Source organism: Elgaria multicarinata, chromosome 1 (assembly GCF_023053635.1).
Source record: "Elgaria multicarinata webbii isolate HBS135686 ecotype San Diego chromosome 1, rElgMul1.1.pri, whole genome shotgun sequence".
Classification (NCBI taxonomy): Eukaryota; Metazoa; Chordata; class Lepidosauria; order Squamata; family Anguidae; genus Elgaria; species Elgaria multicarinata.
Genome location: NC_086171.1, coordinates 83,979,544 through 84,007,428, shown reverse-complemented (window position 1 = coordinate 84,007,428; position 27,885 = coordinate 83,979,544). Strand labels below are relative to the sequence as shown.

General features: G+C 39.9%; 1 protein-coding gene across 1 annotated transcript in view; it reads left to right on the top strand.

Annotated features, from left to right (window-relative positions):
- INO80C (INO80 complex subunit C) overlaps window positions 1–26,254 on the top strand; it is a 31,622-nt gene extending 5,368 nt beyond the window's left edge. The window contains exons 2-5 of the mRNA XM_063116474.1: window positions 11,652–11,762; window positions 14,614–14,725; window positions 18,126–18,193; window positions 24,191–26,254. Of these exons, the coding sequence (XP_062972544.1) occupies window positions 11,652–11,762; window positions 14,614–14,725; window positions 18,126–18,193; window positions 24,191–24,322 (423 nt within the window). The 3' untranslated portion in view covers window positions 24,323–26,254. The remainder of the gene's footprint in view (window positions 1–11,651; window positions 11,763–14,613; window positions 14,726–18,125; window positions 18,194–24,190) is intronic.
- The last annotated feature ends 1,631 nt before the right edge of the window (window positions 26,255–27,885 follow it).

Genomic DNA, 27,885 nt, shown 5'->3' with positions numbered 1-27,885 from the left:
CTCTATCAACTTTCTGAATAAAGACGACAGCCACATTATAAATAGGGATGTAATCTAAAAATGAACAGTCTTTCACAGCTACCCCAAAGAGGATTTGTGAAAAATCAATCTAAAAGAGCCTGTCCTGGCAAATTGCAAAGATTTAAGAAAGAACTGCTTCCTCGTTAACTTTGCAGTAGGATTACCCCTGCCTTGGAATCAAACAAGAACAGATTATAAAACTTTGCACATCATGTTGATTTAAGACTTTGAAATAGAAAAAAAACCTTTAAATTTTTTACTTCCAGAAAATGCAAAAGAGTATGATTGCCAACAATAAGATTATGATTGCTCACTAACTAAAAACAACCTAGCTTGATCTTGTACTCTTAACAATACCTTGATCTGCAGGAATCAGTGCAGCATTGTATCATCTGCTAATGTCTGCAGATCAAGCTACAGTTACGGGAAAAAGAAAAAGGAGAAAGCCCCATTTTAAAAAAATAGGCAGCTTGAAGACTAAAAACATATTTCAATAGAAAAATAGACACATTGGCACATTAAAATACAGATCTGCATAATAATAAACCAAGTTAAAAAGTAGGTCTCACTGCTTCTGAGTAAACATTCCTAGGATTGCACTGTAAATTATATAACATTTAATCATTCTTTATTTTATCTTTCATTTTTACAATGTCAATTAAACTGTTTCTGAATTGCCTTCACAGACAGACCCGGATATAGCTCATTACACTAACCTAGTGACTAATAGAGCTTTTCATTGCTCCTGAAGAATACTAGGATCTAGGAGCACTCCTAAATAGCTAACTTGCTATTTCAGGATGTACAACTCTATCCAGGAAGACAGTTCTATCACTTATCTAGCTTAAGACCACCCATCATGTGCTACTCCATCTTGTCTGGATTATTTCATTTTATTGACACTCATCCAGCACATACCAACCTTGGGCAGTCATTCAAGATTGGCACTACCACAGCTGGTTAATAGAATGGAGAAACAGAACTGGGTGTCATTAGCATAAGCATAATTCCAGACAACCTCTCTGAAGGGTTTCTGTCTCATAGGAGACTGAATAGATTCTCTGTGGAGCTCTGCATGAGAGTAATTCTATGGGGAAGAATAGCAGCCAACTTCCAGGATCATCCAGCAAGGAAGGAGCAGAACAACTTCTAGGAAGGAGAAAAAGCATGCATTGCCACCTCCTCAACCCATGCGGTCATCTAGAAACATACCATCATCGATATTGAAAGCCACCCAAATGTCCAAGAGCATCAACAATAAAAATAATTAATAATATTATACCACTATCTCGCTGTCTCAGTGAAGGTATTTAGCAGAACAAACCTAAGCTATCTGATTTACAAATGTTGCTGGAAGCCAAATTGAAATGGGTCCAGTTAATTCATCATTTAGGCTGTTTCCACACTGACCCGAAAATCCGGGCTGGTCATGGCTGAGCCCCTGTGCATCCAAATGATACACAGGGACTCCTGGGGGGCAGGGGAAACAAGCATGGGCTTTCCCAGGGATAAATAATCCCTGGGAAAACCTGATTCTTTCCGTGGTCTCATCTCTGTTAAAAAAAAGAAAGAAAAGAAAATGGCGGGCATTACATTCTTCCTTCCTCCTGGGATGTCACGCACATGTGTGGACTTAGGGGAGGATCTCGATAGCAGAATGTCGTGAGGTCCTCCCCCTTCTTTCCCGGAATGCCAGGAGGTGTAGAAAGGGTCTTAGTAGTATCTGGAATTGTTCAGCCACAGCTCACTCAACCATATTGGCCAAAATTGGAGAATAAAAATCACTATATAGTTCCCTAACATATGGCTTATGGGGATCAAATAAGAGCTTTTTCTTTTCTTTGTTTTAGCAGAAGTCTCATTACTACTTTTTGCAAACTAGCTGTAACAATGTCCTTTCAAAGCATTGATTAAACAGGCAAGCAGTTTCTCCTAGCTCTTCAATACAAGCCAAGTTGGTCATGAATTTAGCCAACATGCAGTAGGGCAAGCAAAAACGTTCTATAAAATTGAAGTAGGGATGGACCTGGACATCTCTGTTAATAACTCTGTAACTGATGGTGTCACGAGTTGCTTGCTCTCTATTTGGATGGCTTGCGTTTATGCGAGTTGTAGTCCAAAAATCTAGAGGGCTCTATATCCCTTCTGTATTTTATGCAACCATTCCTGCACTGCTGGAAATTTGGGGGAGTTCCAGTTTGCAGATGTTAAAATATTTATTGCAGCAAACCTATTATACAGTATGCCGTTAATATGACTTAAGAGAACCCATCTTAAATCCTGAACATCTCTTCTTTTAAAAAAATAAATAAATCACATTTTTAAAGTTCAGCCAAGCATTGTGTTGTGAAACGAGGGATTTCCAAGTTGAATACGGCTATACTTAAAAAAGGAGGCCGGGAGAGTTCTGCCAGTGCAGTGGAACTTCCTGTGTCATGCATCTGTTTCCTCCAGGAACTTAATTAAAATGTTACCAGCTTTTCAACTACATTTTAAATTTTCAAAATCTTGCATACTCTGTTGTAGAGCTTGCCTGAGGCAACTTTATCTCGCCACTGACATGACTAAAGCAATTAATATTTCAAACATTTAATTTAAGTATTTTGTCGCACGAGGCACCAACCTAGGTGAAAGATAATGATTTCAAAGTAAGGCAGTGATGGGACCCTGGAGGACATCGCCCTTTAAACGAGAGCACTAGAGTTGTGCTTTGCTGTCAGAAAGCCCTACAGAGAACATAGTAAAGCTATACATCACTTGGTGACAGTCCAGTTGGAAGATGGAAATTGTAAACAGCCTTTCTTGGACCAATTTATATTCTATCTCAAATCATTAGTTTAAGAAGGGTAATATGTAAATCAACATCTAGAATGTATGCAAGAGGTGATCAACATCTGGATTCAGGGTGGGGGGGAGGCACACTGTTTTCCCGATAGTGGCCCAGAAGTGTATTTTGTCACATAATCTGACCCCCTTCCAAGTGGTCTGACTCCACTAAAGTTAGTGGCTGCGTTCAGACAACACAATACTCAATGGTGGGGGTGATAATCAACTCTACAGGTGTTTATTTAGGGGGTACTTCCCACACAGCAGAATAATAAACCGTGTGGATTATGTTCAGCATTGAGTTGACTATTAGTCCACGCTGAGTTGACTCATCCCCCGCCTTCTCTCCCCCCCCTTAGTCCCTCCCAGTAGTATCATATCAGCCATTGCTGCCGACAATCTATCCTGCCAACTGGACTTGAGTGGTAGCCATCACTTTGATTGCTCTTGTCTTGCGACTCTGTGGTTGATGAAATAACCAACAGTGCCCTCCAAACAACATGATAACCAATGGTGGTTCAAATAGCCAACTGTGCACAGGTTTTGTTATTTGCCTAGGTTATTTTGGCCAAATAACCAACCGTAGGTTAAAAAACTCCCTCCACACAACACGATAATCCATGGTGGGTTAAATAACCAACTGTTGACTGTTTAAACCACCATTGGTTATCGTGTTGTCTGAACCCAGTCAGTATCTAGCAATAAGGGCTACCCAGTTATGCAGCAGGGACAACTTTACAGCACTAAGTGGAGGGGGGGCTTCTCAGCTCTCATACTGAGCTTGGAAGAAAGCCCCTTAGCCTGAATAAGAGGAAACTACATATAAAAACACAAGGGAAACTATTTTGGGTGGGGAAGGGGAAATGTGGGCATCCAAAAATGACAAACCATAGGCAACTGTCTCGGATAGGTTTTCTTTCACTTCCCCCCACCCTGTCTCTTTCTAACAAACACAGGTGGAAAGACTGCCCCATCCCAGAACCACTGAGAATGTCAATTTCCAGTAAGTTCAGAATTTATTTTCACTAGTGGTTTCAAGGTGGGGTAGTCTTTATTTCTGGGATATGGAAAAGCAGTTCATCCCCAGCCAAAGTCTTGGTCTGTCTCCTAATCCTGTACATCGTTTCAACATCTCTTTTTGATTTTGTATGTAAGGCATTGTGGAATTTTCTTTTTCCCTTATGAATGGAATTGAGCATCTTATTATATTTTGATTAAAATTTGGTAGGGCTGCTAGGTTAAGTTAAATGGTTGCAGGGGCTGGACATAGCCCATGGGCTTCTGGTCTGTAGAAAGATTTAGTTGTCTAACTTCAATATAGTCTGTAGCCTTAATGGGAATGCAAAATTGCATGACTTGTAAGCATCAGTAACCTGTTTTGAGTTAATTCATGCAACACAAATGCTTTATGATCTGCTTGACTACCTACAATTAAAAAGGAAATAATGGTTACTGGAGAAGGACACTTTTCCATTCCGTTGCAATCATGCAACTGAAGCAGTATGAAAACTTTTGTAGACAGCAAAACCAAAAGAGTCTTGTGCCACCTTAAAACCTAATAAATTTATTGTGGAAAAGACCATTTCATTAGATGCATGAAGTGTTTCTCAGTTGCAGGTGCATATACACAATGGTGGTGGTAGGAATAAAAACATTAACATTTAAAGCATTCCCAGTGTTAAAAAGCCAGCCAACTAAAATAACCTTGTCATAACAGACTAATAATCCTTCTTAACAAGAAGCAGTCAGAAATAAAAAGGTCTTAAGGACTCATCTACATCTTGGGAGAGGGAATTCCATAAGTAAGGGGCCAACACTGAAAAGGCCCTATGCTTTGCAGCTGCTAATCTAGTAGCTACTACAAGTAGGGGCCCTGTCATGGATCTTAATGCTTGGGCATATTCATATGGGTGCAGGCAGAGTTTGAGTAACTCTGTCCCAAACTATTCAGGGCTTTAAAAGCAAGTACTAAATAGCCAGTGCAAAATAAGTGTAATGTATCTAAATGACTTTTCTCTACCACCAGCAGGGCTGCTGCATTCTGCCTTAATTGTATTCTTCCCTTGACTCTGAGAAAACCATTAGAAGAAAGGAAAGGTTTTTATCTGGGAAATGCAATGCAAATTGATCACAGTGGGCCTTTCTGGATCCCATTAACTGATTGTGCCTGCTAGCTAGCAGTCCCTACCCCACACAATCACTACTGAGTCCATGAAAGCTTATGCTATAATAAGTGTGTTGGTTTATAAGGTGCCACAAGACTTCGCTTATATTCTTATACTCTGTGTATAACTCTTTTATAATCTGTGTATAACTTTTGTGTATGTAATTGGCTGAAACCTGTATTTGGTTGCCTTCAATAAATTGATTGATTGATATTGTTACAGACCCCCCCCCTCCGAAATAATTTCCAAGCTTCATCCAGAAATTCCTTTGATGCAAATAACTATTCCAATTTGCCAGTGCTGAATGTATATGCTATTTCTGGCTACCCACCAATATTTAGGAGTTGTTTGAATATAGCACAAAAGACTTAAATTTGCAATTTAAACACACATTCAAACTTCAAAAGCCTAGGATCCCACAGGGCTCCGAAGAGAACTCAGATGTGGACAGGGTTCAATCTGCTTTTCTTGGGGAAGAAGCTCTGTGCCCTCCCCAGCAGCACTTCCATTTCCTCAACCTCGCAGAATCCCAAGGAGATAAAACCAGACTGGGGCCTTTTAAGGAAAACAGCCAGCTCCTTCAAGGAAGTGGGCCGTAATGCAATACAAGTCTTGCTTGGTGTAGAAGGCTTCAGTTACTTCCAACCCTTCTAAGACAATATCTATACTGAGTTCTGATCCAGTTTATGTGAACTTGAATGCTCCATGCTAGAGTTCCCTCAACCCAAACCATTACCTGATGTGACTATACTTACCATGACCTTACCAAATGTGATTTTGCCCACTGTGACTGTATCAGATGCGATCCTATTGATGCACTTTGCCTTACAAGTCCTTGCCCACCAAGACTCTACTTAATGAGTTTTCCCCTAAGTAAGTTTAGCCCTGTTCCCTATGATCCTCAGGCCTTCACAAAACAGGATACCCAGCTATATTAACTTGCTGTAGAAGAAGAATAAATACTCCATATTGAAGTAATTCAGATGTAGCACCAATTTTTTATGTGTGCAAGCATCAGGCTTGCACACTCCTTTCATGTACTATGATTCCATCTCTTCTTTCCCGGTTTATGGTAAACATACTTTACTGCTTTTTCGGGACCAGCAAATGATGGCACTGGAGAAACAGAAATGATGAGCAGAAAGAAAATGAAAACAGACATCTCTCAATGATTATTTTACTAGTAGTTTGGGGGGTGGGGGGTGTCAATCCATAGCTTGGGTTGTAAACTATGATTAGCATAAACCATGGTTTGGCATGATGTCTGAATTGAGCCTGAAGTGCCCTGTGGTCCTTCAAAGCCTAACAAATATATTACATAAAGAGAAAACTGTTTCTAAACAGTAGGACCAAAAGCCTGTAAGGGGAACATTTTTGACATTTTGTTACATGAAGAACAAGCATAGAAATCGGCTCAATGTTGATCCAGATTTGAGATTAAAAGTAGGAAATATTGAACCGGATGTGCAAGGGATTGTTCGGGACAAAAAGAGGCATGATTTCTCCCATCATATTTAGGTTTAGTAGCTGCTAGACATGTCATAATTTTTTTCAATTGTAAAATAGACATTAGTAAAATTAAATTCGTCTTTATATTCCTAACTAAATCATTGCCATTTTTTGCGTGAGACTATCACAAATATCACAAATTTTATGGTCTGTTTTTTAGTATACCTAAAATCCTTTGCTTATTAGGGGCTACCCCTTATTTTCTCCAAAAAATTGCTTCACACAGGTAACTACCATAGAGATAATAGATTTTTCAAAAGTAGGGGGTCCATGGCTTGGCATATGAAAAACAAGGGGTCCACAGTACTTAGCTAATTGGGAACCACTGAGTTAGTTCACATAAAGTACTTGCCTGCTGAGCAGTTGTTCCACAAAGAGCTACACTAGAGGTATAATTAAAGACTCTTTGACTGGAGCACTTCTCTGTACTTCTTGGGGGGTGGGGATGTGGTGTTACCTACACCTTCCCATATGGCTGGGATCAAAAGTTAAGGGTGAAATTGAGAGAGAAAAAGCGAAGAATATGGTATTGGGTATTGAACTAAGTTTCCTGAGAACTTCAGCTTCCATTTTAAAACAAAAGCCGATTTTGAGTACAAATGGCCACAAATATATTCTTAAAGTGTGTACAGGGCAATGCTTACTCAAATCCCATAGATAAAATTCCCAGTGTCTGTACAGTATACATACAGATATTCCTAAGACTATCTGCAGGCTAGCCTATGTATGCTTACTCTGAAGTCACACCCTGTCCACGTATGCAATTCTACCCACATACCCGGGAGCAAGCTCTATTGAACTCAATGGGTATTACTTTTGAGTAGAGATGTATAGGATTGTGATATTACTCTCAGGTAAGCATGCATAGGAATTGAATAGGGTAGGAGCAATGACAGGTACAGATGCTTTACCATACACAGTAATTTGTTCACCTGCCTACTTAATGATCATTCCCAGTAAAGTGAAGATATTCAAAGCTTGCTGTGCAGGAATTAACCTGAGACAACAACCTTTGAATTCACTTCAGCTTTCAATTTGTTCATATACTCAAAGGACAAATCAAGGCAGATTAAAGAAAGTCAATAACTTCTGGCAAGTCATGGGTTGTTGACTCAGCTAAGAAGCTAGTTCATAAGGTATTCATCAGGGTTGGTCCAAAGGTAGTTCATGATCTACTCATTGGTCTCTGGGAGACTTGCAAAAAGACCAATAAGGCTTTCTGATTCCCAATTGTGTAACAATAGAAAAAGCTAAAATGCTTTCCCCCTCCTAAATTAAATTATTGAAAAAGAACGCTTTGGGGAAACAAGTTTATCAATCTATGAAAAGATTGATAAGCTTAATTCAAGTACCACGCTACTATTTTGCACCTTGCTATGTTAAGACAGAAGAATGAATGTACACATATATGATATTTTAAAACTTATATTAGTGAACATTTTAACCTACTCAGACACTCTGTCAGAAACTTTAGAGTAAACAATCTCAAGAAATTCAATTCTGGTGGTCTTCTCATGGATCATGAGGTGGCAGATCAGGAATTTATTCAAGAAAAATAGACTGTATGAGTCAAAGATTATGGTTTCCTGTTGCATCATAAATTCTTATAGAAGCAGTAATGATTTTTGTACAATGAATTTCTGATCATTCATAATGTAGGTAGATCTTCCCTTAAAGATGGGAATATAAACTTTCCATTAACTGATGTATGTGACTTGTAGCCCACATTTACACCCTTAGCATCTGATGAAATATGTAACCATATACAAATAATTTTATTGATAAAATCGTTTCATTCTCTTTTAATATATTTAAAAATAAAACTAACATGACTACCCTTGTGTAATTAACATAACAATATGGTTTGCAGCAGCATTTATTAGCAAACCATAGATTAATTAACCCAAAATATGCCACCATTATATGTGAATAGCCCCAAAGTGATGCTTGGGCAAAAGACATACACTTAGAATTAAAGAATTATAGATTCCCCTTTCAAAAATATCCACAGGAATAAAAGAAGGTGCACTAAAATTAGTTCAGAAGTGGTGAAGTTGGCAAAAATGAATAAGAATCTATCACCTTTGTGTTGGAGAGAGTGTGAAACTAATGGAACCCAAATTCATATGTGGTGGGACTGTAGGAAGGTTAAGGAAGTTCTGGGACAAGACTTTTCAAGAAATAGATTTGCAAAACACCAGAGTTAGCTTTATTGAATATGTTTATTAAAGAAAATAGAGAGAAAAAAGAAAAAAATATTAATTTGATTTTTGTTGACAACCGCGAGGCAATTAATAGCAAGTAACTGGAAGATACCTTGGATGTCTATGTGGAAAAAGAAAATTTAGAATATAGCAATAAACGAAAAGTTGGCACAGAAGTTAAGCATGCATAGAGGAATAAATAAAAGAGATACCTTTAGGATGGTCTGGCAAAAATACATAGACTATATGAAAAAAATCGAACAGAATAACTTTGGCAGAAGCTTATAGAAATTTGTGGGACCCATGCAAAGAAGATTATAAATAGAAAAATATAACATGCCACCCTGGAATAGAAAAAGAAAATGAAAGATGATTTTTTTTTAATTGACCAAGCTTGGGAAGGGATTCTGAATTGGTATTAATGTGTTTTGTTTTTGTTTTCACTGTATTTTTTTTTTTAAAAAAAACTCAAAACATTTTTTAAAAAAGAATTCTGAATCCAGTAATTTGTTTTGAGTACCAAAACTGGATGGACCTCACAAAAAAATCAGTTTTTGGCTACCCCAAGCTTTCTTGGACATTTTAATTTAGGGTGATGGGGGTAGAAATTTTGTTGTTGCTGTTTTGTTAAAGAATTGGGAGTAAGAAATCCTTGCCGATCTACTGTAAATCACCCAGATATCTACCCAGATCTACCTTCTGGCCATCCTTGTCCCATTGCCTCTAAAGATCTAGAATTCAGACATCACAGATTTGTGTAAGGGCAAATGTTGCCTGCTATTGCACTTCAAATGGTTTAAGCTGTGATAGATCACTGCTCTTTCTAGCTGTTTCAAAGCAAAAGGCAGGTCTGATAAAGTACCAGCATTGTATTTGCCAAACTCCCACAGAGTAGTAAAGGCAAAAAGTTTCTCTCCTTGGCTAAACTTACATCGAGAGATACCCTCTGGTCCAAAACTCAATTTTTAACAATTGCTCAATATGAGGGATATTCTGCAGATATTTGAAGAATTCTTTGTTAAGACTATCGATCCTTTTCTCTAGACTCCCTAAGGATATTTTTGTCCTAAATGTTTGCACTGTAGCAAAGTTGGAGAGGAGGAAAGTTGGTTTTATGATGCCAGTGTGTACTCTGGGGCCAGGAGCTGATAATTGGGCACTTCCAAATTTTGCTGGTTATATAACACAGCCCTAATTAAAACCAAGACTCAAAGATGCTTTGTGAGGCCTGGAATTTTGGTCACACTAACACAAGTATGCACACAATGGGCCTTGTTGCTTTCCAGAATTCTACATTCAAAGTGAAGCTAAACTGTTCTTGGCTCAGTGGTGGATAGATTGAACAGGCTTGTGATGGCAAAGCTCTTGCAATAACAGAGCCTAAACTTGTGGTCCTAAAACATACATCTTCAAAAACAAAGTCAAGCACATTTTAATGGAACTTCTTTCTCAGTCAATGTATTTGGACTTCGCAAGGGTAGCAATACAAAGCATAGCAATATCCCTTAGGGATATTCCAAGTCCTTCACAGACTTTTCAGTTTTCATTCGGAACAAAAGTTAAGTAGCCTTATTATTTGCAGAGAGGTTATAAAGAAAGTGTACAGGCAGTATTCTGCCCAACAGATTAGTAAAAAGTAAATCTGTTTCACCTTGCAGTGTTTTCACAAAGGATCATTTATTTATTTATTTATTTATTGCATTTGTATACTGCCCCATGGCCGAAGCTCTCTGGGAGGTTCACATTTGTCACGTAATTTTAATTAAAATAACTTATAAGTTCATTTAATTTGAACAAATTAGGCTACTTTTGTCTAGATTTTTGGTGTTGATTCATATTGATTGTTACTTATTTATATTGGCACAAACAACAATCTGACACACAGAAATTAAGCAGATCCTTTCCACCATTATTTTATCTCCATGCCAAAAAATAGCTTCACCAGCTTAATTCCATATATTGGGCAATATCCAATGCTGCTGCTGAGTGCTTCCATTTCTCTTGTGCTACCAGGGCTCACTGCTTGCGCAACAGGAACTAGTACTTCCGACTAAGCTGATTGGTGCTTTGAGGATCACCCTAAAAGGAACTTTATTGGTGCTTGAGTAAAGACGAATAGATGGGTGGCTACAAGGTGGCCATGTATTATTGCCCAGAGGTTGTGGTCAGCAGAGAATAATGGGTGTGCATGTAGGCCCTTGATTTAAACAAAGGCCACATTTATTTAGTAACTATACCAAGTATAAATAACGCAGAACATTTAAGTTACAACTTCTTAAAAACATCAACAACATATTCTGTGATCTTTAAAATCCCATTTCTGCATATATTAAATTGTATAATATATTCTTTTAGCTCTGTCTCAGTTGCAGGTCAATCTCACACCTATGTTATATTAATCAGGTTGTTACAGGAAAATGTGAAATCAAGGGAATATTTATTTTAAGCTATGTTGGTGGAAGTGGGAGTTTATTAGCAAGGTTAGGATATATGTATATAAATATCTCCCCACACTGTGCTATGAAAACCTTCTGTTTTCTGTGTGTCAGTTGCAAAGGCACATATTTTCATACTACAAATTAGGGAAGTAGGCCAGCTGAGAGAAAGTGGGTTGCCTAAAATCACCTAATGAAAACAAAACTAGATGTTACAACAGTTATGTGGAACACTTTGCCCCTTAATATTGTAACTGCTCTGACTGGTACCATTGCCATAAATGTGATGGTCCACAAAATTACGTATCTGTATCTTTGTGCATAAGTGGGTTTAAGACTAGTAGTAACTGCAAGTAAAGCAATGTAAATAGGAGACTATAACAGGTGGGATGAATGTTGATTGGTGGGTGGGGGGATTCTCCTGTGAAAACTACATTTTTGTTCACTTACACAGGGTTTCCCCTCAAAACTCAACCTACCTATTTTTCCAGAGTACCAGTGCAGAGGCAGCAAATGAAAATAAATCCGTGACTACAGATTCCAGTACGGGGGCAGTAGAAACTACAATCAAACCATTGCCTTTCAAGGCTCCAAGCTTCATTGTATGTAATTATTTTTACAAACCTAACACTGTGACTACATTACTAGTTTTGAAGTTTTTCAGATCTAGGGTCTACATTTAGTCCAAACCTGCAACATGGGACCCACTTAATTTTTTGACTGTATATGCCCATCTTTCCTTCTCCCTGCACCTCTGATTGATTTTTTTAAATGTTTCCTTTGATGTTTCCTCTTGATGTTTCCTTTTCTCCTCCCCTCTTATTTATTATTTTTATTGTTTGTTTATATCCTGCTTTTCCATCCCATTGCTGGGATGCACAAGGCAGTTAATAACAACAATTGGAAAACAGGAATCTAATTTAAAAGAACAGATAAAATCTGAGAATAAAAAACTAAAACTCAGTCACAAAACGGTCTTGCTGAAATAAAAACAGTATTTACTTGACATGTCAATGCCATTAAGGAGGAGCCAGTTGGATCTTTCAGGGCAGGGAGTTCTGTAGACTGGGTGCCACAACAAAGAAGCCCTTTCTTGGATACCAGGCAAGCCAAGCAAGTGTGCAGGGTTTTACAACATTGAACTGAGCTTGAAACAGACCGGGAGCCTGTGAAACTGGTATATAATAGAGTCACATGCTTCCAAAACACCAGCCTCATTTTGTACTAGGTGAAGCTTTTGAACACTTTTCAAAGGCAGCTTCACGTAAGAGTGTGTTCAGAGTGTGCTGCACTAATCTAGCTCAAGGTATGTGTAATCATGGCCAAATTTGCCTTCAGGTGCAGTTGGCACACCAGCCTAAGCTGGACTCTTCCTTCTCTCACAGAAGCCATTCCATCCAACTGCCTGTGAGCACGAGAGGAAGCAGCAGCTAGCCAAGTAAATTGTCACCATTGCTTTCTCCATCTGCTTCAAGAACTAGGGACTGGGACCTTTTTCTCTTTACAGAAGACATTCCGTCCGACCTTCTGCCCTGTGAACTGAAGAGGGAGTAAATGTCACCATCACTTCAAATAGGCCTTTTAAACAATTTTTAATTATACAAATTCTCCCCACATCTCTTATTACTTGTTTGCCATGTCTTAATTTTTAGATTATAAACCTGCGGACATGGATTGCCACATTTTTATCATTATTATCATCATCATCATCACCTCTATAAGCCACTCTGGGAGTCTTTTTGGTTAAAGGGCAGAGTATAAATATTGTAAATAAATAAATAAGTACTCCTGGACCCAACTACCACCTGGCCATTCAGGAGTACACCCAAACTGTGAGCCTGATTCTTCAAGGGGAGTGCAGCCAGACTGTATAACAGGGCTAGGCAACGCAGTGTCCACAGTGGGATCCTGCCACTCCAACTTAAAATAAAAATTAACACATATTCTTACCGACAGCTAAGACTGCTGTGAAATAGGTTTCTGTTGGTGCTGAAAATTGTGAGTTCAAGGTACTTGGGGCTGAACTCAAACACATCAAATATCTTCCTTGTACTCAATTATTATTATTATTATTATTATTATTATGTTACTTGTCCTTGGCCATGCCTCCTGTAGCAACCAGCTTGCTACAGGTGGTGCTCAGGATAGTTTCACAAATTGCCAAATGTGCCCACCATGGCCCATAAAGTTTGCCCGCCACTGCTGTATAGGAACTCATAAGGCTCAGCTTGTTAGCTTACATCCATTCCATTACCAATCTGAAACACAATCACCTCACTTGGAAGTGGTGCAACTAGGGTTTCCTGTCTTCTTCAAATCCGGGCAGCCTAATTTGTATATTATGCAAATGTTTGGTAGTTATGCTAATTAATTATAGGTGGATGTGCATGGTGTAAAATTTCAAAAGTGTTGTAGCTTGTGGCTAGGATTGGATCCCAGCAGTCTCAAAACCATCACCTTGTAGAACATATGCTTTTGACATAATACTGCATTTACTAGGAAATACTACATTGTGGCATTAACTAAATTGTCAGCATCTGATCGAAGTACAGCACCTGTTAAACCTTCATACTGTTCCTTGGGAGTAAGCCCTTAGTGAAATCAATGGATATATAGTATTGCAGCTTCTGTCCTTAAATATTATGTTGTTGGAAAACATTCCTCGGCTAAATCCTGTTCTCTTACAGTGTAATCTTATGCTTGTCAATTCAGAAGAAAGTCTCATTGAGTGAAATGGGACTCATTCTTAGGGTAAGTCTGTATAGGATTGCAGACTTAGTCTACCGTAGCTGCCACTTTCTGCTTTCAAACATTAATTCACAAGACCTTCACACCATTAATGTCTTTGGAGAGCCTTGTGTGAGTTTTGAGATAAGGTGATATGGCAGCTGGTAATTATTTCGTGATAAGGACTTTCCAGTTCTAAGACTAACAAAACACTGAAAGCTGAATACTTTTTACTATGTGGGAAAAGTACAGCACGTTTTATATTATATAAATCTTTGGGGACCTAAATAAATTGCTCCAAAGCAAGGGTATTTGATAAGCAAAATTAACATAACAGCAATAGCAAAAGCTTTTATGTTTCCAAGTAACTTTGAAAACTCGAGACTGTTCTTGACAACAGTACATTGCTCTGTTAAGAGAACTCTATTTCAATCAGTCTTCCTTTATTTGGGGGCGGGGAGGTGGTTGGAGTTTCCAGAAGGCTTTTCATGCAAAAGGTGGTGTGTTTTTTTTCATTTTCTGAAATTAATTCTGAGCACACTGGCTTTGATAGAGACCAAAATTTCCTCCTGTTTCTTACAGTTATGAAAAAAATGCACTGCATTTGTCTAACTTTAAATAGATGCATGGAAACATGTTAGTAAAAATGCAGTGCACCAAAAAGCAATCCTTTTGTAACGAATTAATAGAGCATTTGTTTGTAAATGCACTTTTTAACCATTCCAGCACTCTGGCATTGGTGGAGCTGCAGCTGGCAAGAAGAACAGAACCTGGAAAAACCTGAAACAAATCCTTGCATCAGAAAGGGCATTGCCGTGGCAACTAAATGATCCAAGCTGTAAGCTTCTTAGATGCTTTCCATATATTTATAAATAACAACTTCCTTGAAATTCTACATAAATTGGTTTATCTCTGTGAGATGCAATGTGGCCCTCAGCAATTGAAGGTTGGGTAGACACTTTCACAACTGAAAGGAACATGAATGATGTGGCATGGAGTTGCTCTATAAATTTTGCACACGAGTAAGAAAGGTGAACAGAAATAGGAACAAACATTGCTAGAGGTGTAGGCAACTTGGTGTCTTCCAGATGTTTTGCTACTGTTTGGATCTTGTAGTCTAAAACATCTGGAAGGCACCAAGTTGCCTACCCTCGGCAAACCAGATTGCAGCCTGAGGCTGTGCATTTAATGAGGTGATCAGTAGTGTTGGAAAAACTGTCTTCCACAATATCAATAACGGCTAATGAGCTGGCCATTATACTAATAAGCTAGCAAGGAACACCAGGCTTCCTAGAAACACGGTTTAAGAACTCTTGGTCTGGACTGGCAGTTCCTGAACAGTCAAGCCAACTCTGATAAGTTCCCTGAGGGGCTATTCAAGACATAGGTTTAGAGAAAAAGAAAAGTGCCTTTACTAAATATATACGTAACATAATATCACACATGACCAAACTAAAAACACAAACTAAATGCATGTGTTAAGTAGCTGAAAAGCTTGTAGTTCTAATACAGCTTTAAGTTAGGATACTATTCAAGCTGATTAGTGTCTTATTCAGTATATGATTCTACACTTCCAGATTATTATACTTCATTTATTTAAAATGTTGTTATACACTTTCCCTAATGAAACCAACCTTCTATTGTTGCCATCGGGATCACTATGGGGCCCACTGATGTGGAACATGGGCAGAGTAACTTGCAATGCAGTGGCCCCAACTCACGAGGAGAGTTGTTCCTAACGATGCAGTGGGCGGGGCAGAATTAGCCATTGGGATGCTGTGTCCTCAAGTGACAGTACCATTTAGACTGGGGTGGGTTTGGCCTACAACTCCAATGTTTCTTCACCCTTGGCTGAGCTGGCTAGGGCTGAATGAAGCTGTTGCCCAAAACGTCTGGAGGGCACAGTTTGCCTACCCCTGATCTGGACCAACTTCCAGTATAAAGTGTCGTGCCATTTTTAATCCAGCAACTTCATTAAGGTTAAAGGAAAATGTCAGTTCAAGGCAGGAGTTGTATTAAAGTTTGAATCCTTTGTCCAGAAATAAATTTGCCACTAAGTGTTTTCATACTCTGGAATTATAGAGCCTGCAGTGTGTCCCTAGTGTATTTTATGGACATTTGCTGCTGATGCTGTATCTACTGCATTACTCTGGTTTCTGAAATAAATTTGCACATATTAAAATGATTTTTAAAAAGCAACTAGTTGAAAGATATAAAAACAGCTGTACAAGACCATAGTTCAGAAGTTGTTAGTGCCATACATGATGATTAAAAGGAGTTGATCTGCTAACTTGGAAGTGTTTCTGCCATAAAATCTGTACCAAATGCATCTACCAAATGTACCAAATGCAGCTACACAGGCACAAAATAGATTTGTGGTCAATATATGGTGAAGTTAAGGATATTGTAAATGCTGGAACTCAAGGCTGTAGAAATGTTTGCTTGTGGCACAGTTTGCAATTGCTCCCTAAACAACTCCAGAGAATAGTAATTTCCAGCCTCACATTTACGCATTCTCACAATTTTTCTAGGTCATTGACCAGACTTAAAGTGGCATGTGCTTAAAGATTTATCTGATTTTAAAAGATTATTCTGTGCTTCTCTCCCCACCCCCTGGATTATAGCATATTAGTCTTGAGAAATGTTTTACGTTCTTAGCATATGATGGGCACATGCCGTCACTTGCATATACAGTGCTGTTGAACACACCATCTCTTCCTACCAGTTGCCTTCATTTAGGTTCTAGTTTCTAATCCGTAGATAAACTAAGAAAAATAACTGAAAATGATCTAGCGATAGAGATCTGCACCAATAGCCAACGCAAAAGCAAGTGCACATCTGGAGAACCCTTTTGAACTGCCATGATCTGTCTTTCAATGTGGATGGAGCATCTGTTGCCACTAGTTGTTGCACGTGACGAATTGCTCACATCTACAGCATCCTGTTTTTATCTTTTTGTCTTGCTTCTAACAAGGATTCTAGGTAGTAGTAGTAATAGCAGTAATTATTTGGCATCATCAGTGTGCATGGTGTTTTTTGCACACAATAACAACAAAAAGACAGATCCCTGCCGAAGGAACTTACAATCTAAAATTTGACACAGGGAGGCAATACAAGGAGGAAAAGTAAACAGTGGAAGAATTTCTGTTCAGTTGATTTGCTCACACTTTGGCTTATTTTTTTGTCGTAGATGAGGAGTAAGGAATAAAGTCAATGGCTTCGTAGAAAAGGGGGAATTTAAGGAAAAATTTGAAGGAAGAGAGACAAATGTTATGTAATTTTCTGGGAGTGAGTTCCAGGCAAAATAGACAGTCAGAGAGAAAAGGCAGGGTTATTCGAGAGATTGATAACTCAATCCTATATGTGTCTACTCAAAAGGAAGTCCAAACAGTTCAATGGGGCTTAGTAGATATAGGATTGCATCCTGAGAGCCAGTGTGGGGTAGTTGTTAGAATGCTGGACTGGGGAAATCCAGATTCTAGTCCCCACTTGGCCATGAAGCTCACTGGCTGACTTTGGGTTAGTCACTGACCGTACCTCACAGGGTTGTTGTGAGGATAAAATGGAGAGGAGGAGGGTTATGTATACTACCTTGGAGGAAAAGGCAGCATATAAATGTAACAAATAAAATAAGATAACTTTGTATGCCTGAAAGTGGTGGATCCAGAGGAATGAATGACAAGGATGGGGATGTATGGGTGGAGAAATAAGACTGGGAGGCATTTGAAGGTACAAATGTGAACAAAAAGCAGTGTAGGGCTTTTAGGAGAGGCATCCTGTCATTTGACACCACATTTTTAGCAAACACCCAATTTACGTCCATAATTTGTATACTTGTAGCATTTAATTTGAACTGGCGCTTGCTAGTTACACGCCACAGAGTTTCGTAAGTAGTTGTTAGGCAGTGGAACCTAAATCTTCCATGTCTGTACTTAGTCAGGACAACTCCTCTTTGCACATGCATGCTGGCTGGCAAAGATGTTATTTATTTATTTATTAAATTTATATACCGCCCCATAGCTGAAGCTCTCTGGGCAGTTACCACTAAGAATGTGCAGAATGGTCTGCCATCACTACGGCTAGCCTATTGCATTTGGATTAAGGTTTTGTATTGTTAAGGAATTGAAATTGGATGCCAATCATGTTTGAGTCCCAGAAACTTGTAAATTAAGAACTGAATTAAATAAAGATACTGAATTTAATACCCCCTTTTCTCTCTCTTTCTGGCATACCTCCAGACTTCAGTATTGATGCTCCTCCTTCTTTTAAACCAGCCAAGAAATACTCTGATATTTCTGGACTTCCTGTAAGTATTTGTTTATATTTCTAGGATTGGTACAAGCACTGGTGCAAACCTCTGCACTGAAGGAGGATCCTTCATAACAGTAGTTCTCAAAATCTGGGGAACCCTGGAATGGCGAATTGTAAGTTAATTAATCCACAGTTTAGCTCCAACTGGGTCAATGAGAAGATTGTAATGGCAGCAAGCTTCTTTGAAAGACAGTTTGCCTCTACCAATCTTGCCATTTAAAATGTAGCCACAGCGTAGCATTGACCAAGATACAGGGCCGCAGGGCAATGATGAGGCCAAACAAACCCATGGGAGCAGTGAACGTGTATGCCCCAGAGACATCTACAACATGCTTGCATTCCCTGAAGGTAAAAAAACCCTGAAAACAATGGCTGTGTAGCTCTCTAGCAAAGTGATTTTAAACAAAATCAGCCCAAAGATATAGGGCCCTTTTGAGTTCTGAGCTTTAGGCCAGCACTAAAATCCCTTCCTAGAGGAGCACAACTCACACATCCACCAAAAACTGGTTGACTAGTGTTTGCAAAGCAAACAATAAGGTGCAAATGCATGTTTTTTCAAGGTCTGGTTGAAAACTGGGAAATTCAAAAGGTTAGTTGCCAAATAGGAATAAATTCTGAGTCACTAATAAAGGCTTTCTGAGTGTTAGGTGTGCTGATTCTATGCACCCTGCATCAATCCCTGTGTTGATTGCTACTAGTTCAAACACAGACTAAGGCCTTAATAAGGCACAATTCAGAAGAGTAAACTAGACCAAAAATCTGAAAAGCAGCAGGCAAGGATATAATTGGTAGGGGAGAAATGCAGTGCAGGTGAATGGTGCCTAACTTTTCCCCTGCCTACCCTGAGGTTCCTAGACACATGTTTACCGCAAGTTGGAGAAAAATGATGGGGTGAGGGTAGTGCAGGAGAGAAGCAAGTCAGGCAAAGGATGAAGTACCTTTCTCCTGCTCAGATTCAACTTCTTGTGCTGCTAATCTTATGCTACTCAGTACGTCTTTCTTAAGGTACATTTTTAGATGCGTTGTGCAGTTCATTCCCTAAGAGTGTGCAGGGACAAGGGAGAGGGCTTTCTCTGTTGTGGCACCCCGACTGTGGAATGCCCTCCCCCTGGAGGCCCGATTGGCGCCAACATTGATTTCATTTCGACGCCAAGTAAAAGCATGGCTTTTTAACAAAGCCTTTGATGGTTAAACTCACTGGCACGTTGTTTTAACTGCTTTTATTGCTTTTAAATTATATATTGTTTTAACTTGGATTATGGTTTAATTTGTTTTTAACTGTGTATATTTATTGTTTTATACTGTATGTTTTTATCTGTACGCCACCCTGAGATCTTAATGATATAGGGTGGGATATAAATGTCTTAAATAAATAATAAATAAATAAATTTGCTGCTTAAATTGCAGGTGGAGGCAGGCTAGGGTTATGGATTGGCTTAACTTCTCGTCAGCTGTATTGGTTGTGATGATTGTATTGCCAGTGTTAAATAGGCCCTTTCTACACGTAAGGGTTATTCCAGGAAAATGGAGGGATTGTCCCTGCCTGCTCCCGGGATCCCCTGTGTGGCATTTGGATGCACAGGAACGATCCCGAGATATAGGGCTGGTGTAGACATGCCCCAAGTTTGAGTTTCATACACACACACTCACACACATGCACACACACACACACACACACACACAAGCCATTATGTACACGGTGCTTGACAGAGAAGGAGAGGGCAGATCACTACCCAAGGTGCTTACAGTCTAAAAATACAAGGGAAACAGAGAAAGGGGAGAGAAATTGAGGTACAAGTCAGGATAAACGTTTTAAATAAATGCAATAAAATAAATATATTTCTTAATTAACACCAGAAGCTGTAATTCTTGCATGTGGAGCAAGCAGACTTCTGACTGGCTTCAAAAGGCTTGTGTTGTCTTTTATTTTGCCTCCAAATCTGGGAATTTTGAATATTTACCACATGAAGTGACACAGAGATTACCAAATTTAGCCCATATTTTAAAAAAGTTTTCTGTTACCTCTTTGCTCTCCTAAGAGTTTCCTGATGTTTCCCCTCCACCTTCTGGATCTACCTTGTGACAATTCCTATATGGTTGTGAGCAGAAGCCTCCTTGCCTCTAATAAGGACTCCCAATATGACCTATTTTATTAAAATAATTCAAGTTTCAAATAATCAAGCAGGAAGTTTTTCAAAAGAAGCCCTGAATTTAACTTCGTACGCTTCCTAATGAGAAGGCGCAAAAGGGACATTGCAGAAGCCTCATATAACATTCCTTTCTCTCCTTACTGGTATGTGCAGTTGACCTTGTTGAGACCATGTATTTGGTTAGAACTGCAGGATCCTGTAATAAATCATATATACTGTGAATTTCATTGCTTTCTCAGTAATGCTTGGGACTTAGCTATTAAAATGAAGAATGCTATAAGCACTTTCATCAGGATGTCTGATCTACTTATAAATCCGCGTTTGAAAATGGTTAGGGTATGCAGAGTTATATATGTGCCTTTAGGGAGTCATTGAGCAGGGGGTTGGACTCGATGGCCTTATATGCCCCTTCCAACTCTACTATTCTATGATTCTATGAGTCCATAGAGCCGTTCCCTCACCCACCTGCATCCCTTAACTAAGCACACTACTGAGAGGAGGGGGTATAGCTCAGTGGCAGAACGCATCCTGTAGGGCATGTAGGAAGCCCCAGGTTCAATCCCTCAGGACTGGAGATGACCCTTGCCTGAGACACGGGAGAGTGCAATCACTCAGACAGTGCTGGGCTAGATTATTATTATTATTATTATTATTAATCATATTTATACCCCGCTCCTCAGCCAAAAAAGGCTCTCGGAGCGGCTTACACTTAGCAAAAAAGACAGTCCCTGCCCTCAGGCTTACAGTCTAATAAAGACATGACACACAAGGAAAAGGAGTCAAGGAGGGAGGGAATTTTTAAAAAATTCTAGCACACGAACCGCAGCACGCAGAGAGCTGAGAGTAGTCTCAAAATGACCCCCATCCACGACTCTCCAAGCACAATAATTTTCAGAAAGATAGCTTCAAAAACAACACAGTTATCCCCCTTTCTTTTACGCAATGCAATCCTATGGGCGAAATGTTTCAAGATGGTGATCGGATCGGACCGCGGAAACCGGAGCGCTCCAAAAATGGGCGCTTCTCTTCGCCTTGCTTCTAGGGGTCCGCTTCTACTCCACCTCTGGGCAAGGCGGAGCAGGCCAATTCGCTCCTGCTTCTGCGCTTCTAATCGGAGCAGAGCACATGCCTAATCAGTATAACCTAAAAGCATAAATTGAACACAAATAAGCAATGTTTTTTTCCAGATGGGCAAAGGTTTAAGTCAGTATAAGTCAAGTTCTGCTTACTTTGGACGTTTATTTATTATTTATTTATTTATTTTATTTATCATACTTATACCCCGCTCCTCAGCCAAAAAAGGCTCTCAGAGCGGCTTACACTTAGGAAAAAAGACAGTCCCTGCCCTCAGGCTTACAATCTAATAAAGACATGACACACAAGGAAAAGGAGTCAAGGAGGGAGGGAGGGAGGAGAGAGAAAGAGAGAGAGAGAGTCCAACAGGAGCAGGCCCCGATGTTACTTCTGCCTGCTCCTGTCCCCTCGGTCCTTCTTCTTCCCCACAGGGCCAAGATGACAGTTTGCCCTGTGGGGGGTGGGGGAAGAGTCCAAGAGGAGCAGGCCCCGATGTTACTTCTGCCTGCTCCTGTCCCCTCGGTCCTTCTTCTTCCCCACAGGGCCAAGATGGCAGTTTGTCCTGTGGGGGGGGGGGGGAAGAGTCCAGCAGGAGCAGGCCCCGATGTTACTTCTGCCTGCTCCTGTCCCCTCGGTCCTTCTTCTTCCCCACAGGGCCAAGATGGCAGTTTGTCCTGTGGGGGGGGGGGAAGAGTCCAGCAGGAGCAGGCCCCGATGTTACTTCTGCCTGCTCCTGTCCCCTCGGTCCTTCTTCTTCCCCACAGGGCCAAGATGGCAGTTTGTCCTGTGGGGGGGGGGGGAAGAGTCCAGCAGGAGCAGGCCCCGATGTTACTTCTGCCTGCTCCTGTCCCCTCGGTCCTTCTTCTTCCCCACAGGGCCAAGATGGCAGTTTGCCCTGTGGGGGGGGGGGAAGAGTCCAGCAGGAGCAGGCCCCGATGTTACTTCTGCCTGCTCCTGTCCCCTCGGTCCTTCTTCTTCCCCACAGGGCCAAGATGGCAGTTTGCCCTGTGGGGGGTGGGGGAAGAGTCCAAGAGGAGCAGGCCCCGATGTTACTTCTGCCTGCTTCTGTCCCCTCGGTCCTTCTTCTTCTAGATGGACCAATGGCCTGACTCAATAAAAAGCAGCTTCATCAATACATCTGGAACATGTCCAGCTCTTGTTGTGAACTGAGACCACTTCGCACCTCACATAAAGGCATCCATCAGCCTGGTTCATTAGGGCTCCCGTGCACAGGCAGTTTTCAATCCTTTGATTAGGAGTATGGAGAGGGGCAGATAGCTCATGGCTACCTCTGTATATGGCTTGCAAGGGTTGTATAAGTAAAACAGGGTTTGCTGCAGTGCATGGCATATTTGGTGGGAGGGAAGAGTTCAGGGAGTTCACTATAGGGGAAGTTCTTCCACAAGCAGGAATGGAGGAAGGGATAATGCAATTAATACTTTTGCTCTCCATATTTTTTTTATTACTTGTGCAACCGTCATGTAGTAGTTGGACTACGACTGGAAGACCCATGTTCAAATTCATACTCAGCCATGAAGCTCACAGGGTCACTGCCTCTCAGCCCACCTACTTCACAGGATTCTTGTGAGGATAAAAACAGGAGAGGACCATGTTGAGAGAGAGAGAGAAGATAAAATATTGGGGTGGTAGCGGGGAGAATTACAACATTTTGTAGAGTTCTCTTGAAGATGAGCCCATGGTTATATTAATGCAACAGAAATTTCACTCAATACTGGAAAAAAAAGTATTAAAATGCTCTAACATCTGCCTCTTTTCAAAGATAAACCAGCCCTGTTGCTATAGCAACAGACAAAGATACTGACATGTACTTCCAAGTAATTATGCCTAGCCTTTAACCTAAGTTGACAGAAGTAGAAGACTTTTCCCCTCATTATAGCACAATGCTATTTTATTTAACGAACTGAGTAATTTTGGGAATAAATCTATCAGCTTTAATGTGGTTTATCACATCACAATCTTATTAAGGCAGTTGATATAGGGATATATATATATATTTAAATGTTGATGACCATAGAATCATAGAATAGTAGAGTTGGAAGGGCCCTATAAGGCCATCGAGTCCAACCCCCTGCTCAATGCAGGAATCCACCTTAAAGCATACGTTACAGATGGTTGTCCAATTGCCTCTTTCCCCCAATTTTCCATTGGGGGAAATCTTGAGGGCTGCGTAACAGGGGTGGGTAAGGCCAGGGTCTGGAATATTCATCATCAGAAATATGCAGCACTACAAGCACTCAAACAACTTCAACTTTCAACCATCTGCCTACACACACACCTGCGACCCTAAACCCTCCCATGGGTTATGTGAGGGCTGTTTAACCTTCACATAACCCATGGTGGCCAAGTTTGCGTGATATGACAACCACCAAGCATGGGATAAATATGCAAATTGGTGGCCAGCACACATTGCATCACAGCCTCACCAAGGGTTAAACAACACACAGTGGGATGCGCTATCGTGTGAACTGGTCCATTGTCTCCTTTCTTATAACAGCTTCTGGGAGGTCTTTTTCCAATTATACAACAGCTTTTGTATTCAAAATAATTTCATTATCATGAAGAATGATGAACAGAGGGTAAAAAAAGAGAAACGAAAATGTCTGGCCATCAAGGCATGCTAGAACATTCCTAGTAGTTAAATAGCCCTTTGTGTACGGTATACCTCTAAAATGTTAAATTTCACAGACTTTAAAACTCTATTTTCACTCTTCCATTCAAATGTGTGAATGTGTGTGTTCCTCTCCTAGGCAAACTATACCGATCCACAAAGCAAACTGAGATTTAGTACCATTGAGGAATTTGCCTACATTCGGATGCTGCCATCGGATGTTGTTATGGGTTATCTCACTCTCAGGAAAGCAGCAACTGTTGTTCCCTAAGAAGCGGAAGCAAAGCCAAAGCCTTTTCTGAAAAGTGGGTCACAGGAATAATGGCACAAGATGTGTGTGTATGTATTAGATCAAAGTTGTTAGAATTAATATACAGATTCTAATTACTGATTTAATCTTGACATTTGTATTTATTTGCTTCCATGAAGCTTACTGTATTGATTGAACAATATACTCTGTTCATTTAATATCACTGCATTAGAACCAGACTTAGTTAGGACCTATTGAGCTCTGCTTAATTGGCATTAAAATCTCTGACAGCAAAGTTATTTTCCCCTAGGGCATATTACATGGTTTACTGAAAACACAATTTTGAACTCTGAAGACCACAGTTTTTGTCCTGTACTGTTTTTGTCCCCTGGTTTGAATCCAGACTTAGGTCATGCTTAGGGTAGATCGATTGCAATCAATGGGACTTAAAATTTAGTCATGACTAATTTTAAGTCCCACTGATTTCAGTGGGTCTACTCTAAACAGGACTTAAGTCTAGATCCAGTCCAGTAGCTTGGATCTTTGTATAATCTCTACTCTCATGGGGAAAAGGAATGGGTTCATTTTTCTTCTCTTGAATTAGAAAGCAAAAAGAATCTGTTGGAGTGTTATGGAAGGGCTGGAAAGCAGATATTGGTCCAGAAGAAAGGCTTTGACAAGTAGCCATTCTTGGCAGTCTGTCTTGCTGTAAAGAGGCTACCTGTTACCCAGGAACAAGAAGATAGTGGTGCATTTAGCACATCTCTCCTCTTCCCTGTTTTCCCTGCCCACCATCCCACCCCCTTTTAACCCTCCCTGATCCTCTTCCAACAGCGACCCCGGAAGAGGAGACACCAAGGAACCAAACAAGTTTGATAGCACACTGAAATGTCAATAAAAATAGCCTCCCAGGGTTGGCATTGTACAACTTGACAAGGCGCAGCAGCCTTTAGATACCCTGAAACACTCCTCCATTTAAGACTGTTCTGTCAAATCAAAAGAGAAACAAAGACTAGTTTTGTCTTCCCACAAAAATATAAAGTACTGTATTAAGTTCTTAGTTCAGTCAAGTACACATGAACCGTAATAACTTGTAATCATGGGGAACTGCAAAGTATTGTCGCTATAAAAGGTTTGATCTTGGCAATAAAAAGATGGAAACATTTGACATCATTAAAGAAAGAGAAAACAGACTTTCTTCAAAGAAGCTTAAATTATAGGTTTAAATAGGAAACTGATATTGGTGCATTTATTCCCTTTGAAGAATGATCATGGATGTGACATAACACGTTCTGAAATCTAATGAACATGAAAGAAAATATTTATAAAATTCTGCTTTGTTGATACTTGACTCTTCTAAGACAGATACATAATTTACAATATGAGAACTGCTGCCATTGCCATTCACAATATGATGATATTCTCCATGTATTTTGGAATGTGTGTAATGGGAATGTTTACAATTTGTTTCTTTTCGCCACCCCTCCCCGTATCATTTTTTTCTTTATCGTCTTGCCTTTTAGATGTCTGAGGGGAGGGCCGGTGTCATTTTTTAATCTTTGTACAGCACCGAGAAAAAAATCGGTGCTTTATCAATGATAATAGTTTTGGATGTACCCCTCCCCCCCAGTCTTAACATTTTTGAAGCACGTTATGGAAGTACTTTAAAAATGACAGGATATAATATCCTGTAAGATCCTAAATAGTACTTTTAAGGTTTAAAAATACAATTGTAGTTTATCGTGAACTAATGAGTTGTTTGACTGCAGCAAAAATGTATATTGTATTTGTATAAATTAGAATAAATGAGCATGGACAGTCTAATTACCCACATGTTTAGTTTTTAATCGGTTTTTAATGCTTTATGTGTGTGTGTTCTGGGTTTTAGAGTTATAAATTTTGTATACTTGTTTTTACCTCAATTTTAGAATTTCTGTAAACCGCCCAGAGAGCCCTGGCTATGGGAGCGGTATATAAGTGTAATAAATAAATAAATAAATAAAATATATCTACATGAATTTTATATTTTAAAAAATGGGGGGATTTTATTACTTTTCTTCCTTCCAGCAGTCCTAGAGACAATCCTAGGAGTGATGCAGCACCTGGTACACCCTAATTTGCATGTCTGCAGCATTCTCTCACATTCCATCTTAAGATTCTGACTAAATGCAGACTATTTGGCTTCATTGTCAGCAATTCTGCCTCCCCTTTTGCTTTGTTTACCATCTTTTTACCAGTTCTAAAATATATAGGCTATTTATGTTGAAACTTCAGGTTTCTACTAGTTGGGTGAAACATTACTCCCTTGCATAGCTCTTTTTCGGTTTCTTTTGGCCAGTGAGTCCTAGGTTCCTGCATCTGTTGCTGTTTCTTCAATAATTTATGCCCTTCCATTGTCCCAGTGGTCACAGTCCTCAGAATTCAGTGTAGTTACACTCATTATACAGGATTGCGGCATTTATCTCTACCTCTAGTTTCAACCTTCCTGCACCCACTCCCATTCTAACTCCAGACGAACACCTAAACAGACATTTCCAAAACCTTGAAATACTTGCAATATTAAGTAAGGCCTTAGCTAGACCTAAGGTTTATCCTGGGATCGTCCCGGGGTCATCCCTGTTCATGTAAATGACACACAGGATATCCCGGGAGCAGGCAGGGACGACCCTGGGACAAACCTTAGGTCTAGCTAAGGCCTAAGTTTCTCTAGTGCTACAAAACGCAGCACCTTAGAGAATGTAGTTTGATCCACGTGTTCCTAGATGCCAACCCCTTCATAGTCCCTGTTCAGACCACATACTAAGCCACAGTGGTTAAGCATTTTGAATTAAACATTTTGGCTTAGAATGTCATGTGAACCATTCCTACCCATGGTGGCTACATAACCACACTCATTAACCATTTGCCGCCAAAGGGTTAGCGGCCTAACCATGGCTTAGCATGTCATCTGAACAGGCCCATAGTTTAAGTGACTACCCTCTACATAGAGTAGCAGAACCTTCATTCCATGATCACTATGAAATCCTTCCAGATGGATCACTGGAATGAACTTTCTTCAGTCTATCAGTCTGCATAAAGTAAGTCAGATTTGGGGAAGGATAGTGGAATGGGGGCGGGGCATACAGGTAACTGGGTAAATTGTCCATCCTGTCTATCAAGGCCAGATTCCCCATAACCTTATCAAAAACAGGCTGCTGCTACTACCTACTGAACACAGCGAGTTTAACTGTAAATCAAGGTCAGAATGGGTTAAGATGTGTTATCCCAGAACCTATCCAGACCAGAATATATTAATATTTTAAACAATTATTGTATTTATTTAAGGAACATAACCAGGAACATGAAACCACCATACAATAAAAAAAAACAAAATAATGTTTCTATCTAATATACTGACCCAACCTCTCCATACCATTTGCTACCTGGTCCTTTTCAACTGTTATTCTCAACTAACACTCAACACCATCAATTTGAATTTGGTAGCAGGATTTGGAATCTGAAGCAAAATTTGGAAATCCAAAGTTAAAAAGAGCCATGTTGCATCAGACCAAGGTTCCATCCTGTCCAGCATTCTGGTCACACAG